This window comes from Nicotiana tomentosiformis, chromosome 7 (genome assembly GCF_000390325.3).
Source record: "Nicotiana tomentosiformis chromosome 7, ASM39032v3, whole genome shotgun sequence".
Classification (NCBI taxonomy): Eukaryota; Viridiplantae; Streptophyta; class Magnoliopsida; order Solanales; family Solanaceae; genus Nicotiana; species Nicotiana tomentosiformis.
The window spans coordinates 23,702,593-23,708,209 of NC_090818.1; the positions used below are offsets into that span (position 1 = coordinate 23,702,593).

The window sequence follows — 5,617 nt, forward strand, 5'->3', positions numbered from 1 at the left end:
TTAATATTGAATATATGAGATAATATCTAACAGGTAGGGTATTGAACTTATTACTATTAGCATATGGATAATTGACTAAATATAAAGTATAAATTTTTTGATTTTTCGGATATCCAAAAATCCGAAGTACCAAGTTCAATATCCAATCCGAAATTCAAAAAAATTAATACCTAAATCCAAAATCTAATCCATAATCCGAAAATCCAAAAAATTTGGATTTCGATTTGAATTTCGGATTTTCCCAAACTATGCCTACCCCTAAATTCTATCATAGTTTTATTTGTTAGTTGGAGTATAGACTATTTTTATTTTTTATTTTTATGCTCTATATTTATATAGTATGGATCACTTCATCTCCAATATATCAAGATAACAATTTTTTCCCAACTAGTTTAAGTGAGAATTCTAACTTTTTTCTTTTTATTTTTAAGAATGAATAACTAAAGCTTTGCAAAGAAAATATATAAAGCTAAAGAATCTGGAGAGTATTTTTGTGTACAAAATAATTTTTAATAAATATTATGCAATGCATATTATTTTTAATATATCAAACCAAATGACTCCCCATGGGCAAATGCAGGGGCAGCATGTAACATGCCATGTCAAAGCCAAATTTTAATTGGGAGCAATTGATTTTAAACAAACAAATAATTTCATAAGTTAAGCTCTAATACTAATGAAAAATACAGGGGCAACATGCAACATGCCATTTCAAAGCCTTTATTCGGGAGCAAATGATTTTAAATAAACAAATACTTTTATAAGAATAAATCAAGTGGAAAATACAAAAGTAACATGCAACATGCCATTTCAAAGTTGAGAATAATTTTATAAAATTCTTTTATAACAATGAAAGTTTGGAAAACTTAGAGCAGAATCGGAAAGAGCAAATGGCAACAGTTTCATCCTCCGGCGCTTCTCTTTCCAAGCCCTTAAACCCATCTATCTCTTCCCCCAAAAACCCTAACATCTTCAATCTATGGAATCCTCAGCTCAAAAGAGTAAAATACCCACAAACCCTATCTCTCAAATCTCCTTCAATTTCTCATCTCTTTATCAAGCCTCTAAAAGCTCAACAATCTCATATTTCTTCTACCACAATCACCTCCCTTTTTACCGGCATAGTTGAAGAAGTCGGGAAAATCAAACAACTGGGTTACGATAATCCCGATAGTTTCACTATGAAAATCAAAGCTAACCTCATTCTTGAAGACATCAACCTCGGCGACAGTATTTCCGTCAACGGTACTTGTCTAACCGTCGCTGATTTCGACAAACAGTTGTGTGAATTTAGTGTTGGATTGGCTCCAGAAACGCTGAGGAAGACTTCTCTGATCGAATTGGAACAAGGGTCTATAGTGAATTTGGAAAGGGCTTTGAGGCCTACTACTAGAATGGGAGGTCACTTTGTGCAAGGCCATGTTGATGGGACTGGTCAGATTGTTGAGCTCAAACCTGAAGGGGATTCTCTGTGGGTAAAGGTTAAGACTTCGAAAGAAATTTTGAGGTACATTGTGCCTAAAGGATTTATTGCTGTGGATGGGACTAGTTTGACTGTAGTAGATGTGTTTATAGAAGAAGACTGTTTTAACTTCATGTTGGTGGCTTACACTCAGCAAAATGTGGTGATTCCGATGAAGAAAGTGGGGCAGAAGGTTAATCTTGAGGTGGATATATTGGGGAAGTATGTGGAGAGGCTTCTTAGTAGTGGCTTTGTTAATGCCATCAAATCTTCATGAAAAAAAGGTTGTATCTTTGTACTTCATTTTGTCTTTGTAACTTTCTGCCTTTGGCATAATTTGTATCTTGAATTTCAGAGATTTTTCTATCCAGATTCTCTCAAGGTGTATTGTGGAATAGTGTTTCAGTGAAATAAAAATAAACAATATCACCTGGCTCGGACTTTGATCAGGGCAAATGTATCTGAACTTTTATACCTGAATTTAGTAATGTTAGACTACTAGTTGCAGATAATCAATCTTGCAAAAACTCAAGCAGCAAGTAGGAAGACATTATTTTGGCTGATTGTACTGATGTATTAATCTGCTGAGGTTTATATAGTGTAAGCGCCAATGAGAAGAGTGCCGCTTTTTAGTTGCATGCTAAGGTTGTACAAGTCTTTATAGTACTAAAGAGTTATGAAACTTGTTCAGATTGAGATTGATCATGCTGATTTTGTTTTTTTGGTAATGTGAAGGGTTATTGATCACAGTGCAAGCAGGTTAAACTACTAATTGATAATTGCAGTTGAACGGGATTGTAATTGCATTGATAGCAGATTTCAATCATCGTTTGTCTCAATTAAGTTGCTTCAGTCTAGTTACTTTCTCTTAAAAGCAGTTCCACTTAATAGCAAACATGTCGAAGCATGAACTCTGACATGTTGAGTTGTGTCCCCAGTTACTCGGAACATTTTAGAAATTTGGTGAAGAAAGTGCACACGTTGTGTGATTTCTTGGTGCCAAACATGTCCGATACAATATTTTGACCCTGTATATATATATATGTATGTATGTATATATATAGTAGAAGTTTTATTAGTAAGTACCAAAAAGGTACTGTAATGGTACAAGAGAAAGGATCATCTCCTTCTACAGATTGAAGGAGTACACAAGTTCAAATAAAGATTCAAAATCAGTAACAATACTTTCTTTACAGTTTACACCAATAGAAAAGACTATTAAGACATTTGGACTTCACAGAAGATATATGCTCTTTCCTACTAGAGAAGCATCTGTTATTTCTCTCTAGCCAAATGCACCAAAAATGCCTATAAGAAATGCATTCCATAGCCTCTGCTGCCATTTGAGATGATCTGCCCTCTCAACTGCTCAAGGTTTGCTGAATGCTTCCAGGAATAACCCATTGAACTTCAAAAGTACTCAGAAAAATAGACCACGTTTTTTTTTCTGATTATTTTTTAAGGGGACCACCTGAAGTTCTTATTTGACCGATCACACAGGAGGTAGTTTGTAGATGTACCTTGAGGCCTACGTTAGCAAGGAAACTAGAGTAACTTAATTTCTATCCTTAGTCTAGTTCTGGCAAGAAAATGTAGATGAGTAGGCAGATGAGTCTTGAGATTGGGGTCTTGTCCAATCTCTGTTTCAAATTTTGATCTTGTACATATTTGCTCATTGGTAAATAATATACTTTACTTACCCCAAAAAAAAAGACCGATGGCTGCTAACTGTACTTACAATGTAATAAAAGATGATAAACAGATTCTAATGCTTCTTTACACATATAACATCTGTTGTAAATATTAAAGCCCCTCTTCTGTAGGTTATCCTGAGTGATGCATTGTGCGCTGCAATCCATGTGAAACATGCTGCCCTGGGTAATGCATTAGTCTTCCAAATAATTTTTCCTGGCCAGCATTCAATATATCTTCCCATATCTTTCAGATAGTTTTGTAACAAGCCTTCACAGTGAATCTGCCACCTTTTCCACCTTTCCAAACCAAGAAATCACCTACATTTTCTTCATGGTTAACATGTATCAGCATCACAAGTAACTCATTGATGGAGTCGAGTTCCCAGTAGTTAAGGTTTCTTCTTAAGTGCAGGTTCCAGCCACTAGTGGAAATTCCTTATAGCTGGCAACTTGATAATATCTGGAAAAATCTCCTCCAGTGGTAATTGTCCAACCATGATCACTCTACTTTTTTATTTTACAACCATTACTTTTAGGCTATTTCTGCAGCATGTAGCTATGTGAATATAGAGTTGGTTACATTGTAGCATGAGAGCTTTTCTGTAGTTTTAGCATATTTGAAGCTTCGTTTCTCTTCTTTTCCCTGAGATTGGCATTTTTTTTTTCTTTTTTCTGTAGAAGAATTTGGTCTAATAGGGGAAGACTATTGTCTTGAATGCTAGTTATGATTCAATAGGCAACCAGAAAATGTGTTGCTAATATTCAGAATTAGATTTTTGATATCTGTGATATTTCCATGTTTCCTGACTTTTTGTCTTCCATTATCTTGGGATGTTTGTAAATATCGAATTTTACCAACATAAATAGTGAACTGATACTTTGCATAGTCAAAATTTGTGCTGCTTATTTCTTCTGTCTTGGAAAGATATTTCAACATGGCCTTCTGCTAAGAGTTTTGCAGATTCCCTTTCTTAGTTTAATTCCTGTTTAACCAAGTCCTCCTCTAAACCTATCCCTGCCTAATGGATGAAAGATTGCAACTATAAATTAAAGGCTGTATTCGAGCAAGCTCTTAGCTCTCATCATGAGTGAGAGGTATTGATGCAAGAAAATGCCTGTTAGTCTTTACTTACACAGAAAAATAAGATGGATAAAGGACTTGTACTGTTCACATTTAATCTTTTGTCTCATTTCTTCGCTGTTACTTATAGGTTCGACATTCATTTAGCTGGCTAGAATTGAGGAGTTATTTTGTTCTTGTGCTCGACAAGAATAAAACCATCATGCTGGTTTTTCTTTTTGCTTCGGGGATTATTGTCTGCGAGAATTCACAGGGGCAAAATAATCAGCCAAGAGGAGCAATAAATGTCACATGCACCCAGTAGGTGTTTCATGCACAAGATAAAGTATGCCAACTACCAATATTGAGGTAAAAACTTGCTGCATCATTTGTGGCTGTGCTTCAAAGGACTTATTTGTAATCAGTATTTCTGTTCCTCGCTCAGTTGATCCTGTTATATTGGGTTTGTGTGTTAGTTGTCACAGTAGACGATGATTTTGTGGTTCAAGTGAAGAGGAGAAAAGAAAGAAAAGGAAAAGTTTAGCATATTCCTTTACCTCTTTTCGCATTTGTTTAGTGCTGGTAATAAACATCTATTTCAGTGCTTGCTATTGCGCATGTAGGACTTCTTGTAATGTAAGACGGAAGTGAACAGGCCCCAATAACAATTGTTTAACCAACAGGGAAGAGGAGTGTGATGAGATATTTGAGATTTCTTTACCGTTAATCAGAGGTTCTTTGTTCGAGTATTGAAGAACATTTTGATAGGAAGCGTTTTATTTCGTCTTAGTAGGTCTACCTAGTGCTTATCCATATTAGTTGGATTTGTTAATTTCAGGTACAAGATGATTACACTTATGAAAGAGAAAATTGTGTAAGTTTTGAAGTGATGGCAGGGTGCCAACTGGAGAGACTGACACTCTACTTATCCTTGAAAAGATGTTCATCCTATTAGTGGCCAAGTTGCTATCTTTTCAATTGTCTTATGACCATGATCTTTCCTTGATAAAAATGGATGGTGGTAATATAATGATTAATATATGCCAATATAACAGTTTTATGCCACATGAATGACATTTCATTTACTATTTAGTCAAACTTCTGTAAACATGTTTCATGTCAATTGTTGGCTAGAATCTAGATAGATGGAAGCTGATTCCAAATGCGTAGAAGCGTTTGGCTCTTGTTGATTTACTTATGTGTTTTTCCACACTAACTACGATTGCTGTGGCTGTAGTTTCTCCACTTCTTTTCTCTTTCTGAATTGATGAATATTTATATGGTTGAATAACTTTTAAAAAATGTATGTATATTTTTATTTTTCCTAGATTGATTAATATATATGGTTGACAACTTTTAAAAAATGCATATATAGACAAGCTAAGTATCTATTGTCACAAC

At 34.8% G+C, this 5,617-nt stretch overlaps 1 protein-coding gene across 3 annotated transcripts; it reads left to right on the top strand.

The window, feature by feature from the left end:
* Positions 1–839: 839 nt before the first annotated feature.
* On the top strand, positions 840–5,360 carry LOC104087466 (riboflavin synthase). 3 transcript variants are annotated; one of them, XR_004504556.2, is made up of 3 exons: positions 841–1,746; positions 4,368–4,585; positions 5,055–5,360. XR_004504556.2 is itself a non-coding variant. In XM_070181389.1 (2 exons), the coding sequence occupies exon 1, from the start codon at positions 891–893 to the stop codon at positions 1,737–1,739; it is 849 nt and encodes a 282-aa protein (XP_070037490.1). In that variant the 5' UTR covers positions 840–890; the 3' UTR covers positions 1,740–1,746; positions 2,198–2,214. The 3 variants fall into 3 exon arrangements, 2 of the variants coding, with proteins under 2 accessions (XP_070037490.1, XP_009590237.1); XM_070181389.1 differs by lacking the exons at positions 4,368–4,585; positions 5,055–5,360 and adding an exon at positions 2,198–2,214 and having other exon boundaries at positions 840–1,746; XM_009591942.4 differs by having other exon boundaries at positions 4,368–5,360.
* The last annotated feature ends 257 nt before the right edge of the window (positions 5,361–5,617 follow it).

What these genes read in the sequence shown, in the direction of transcription:
- LOC104087466 (XM_070181389.1), top strand. Translation starts at nt 891, where the DNA reads ATGGCAACAGTTTCATCCTCCGGCGCTTCTCTTTCCAAGCCCTTAAAC.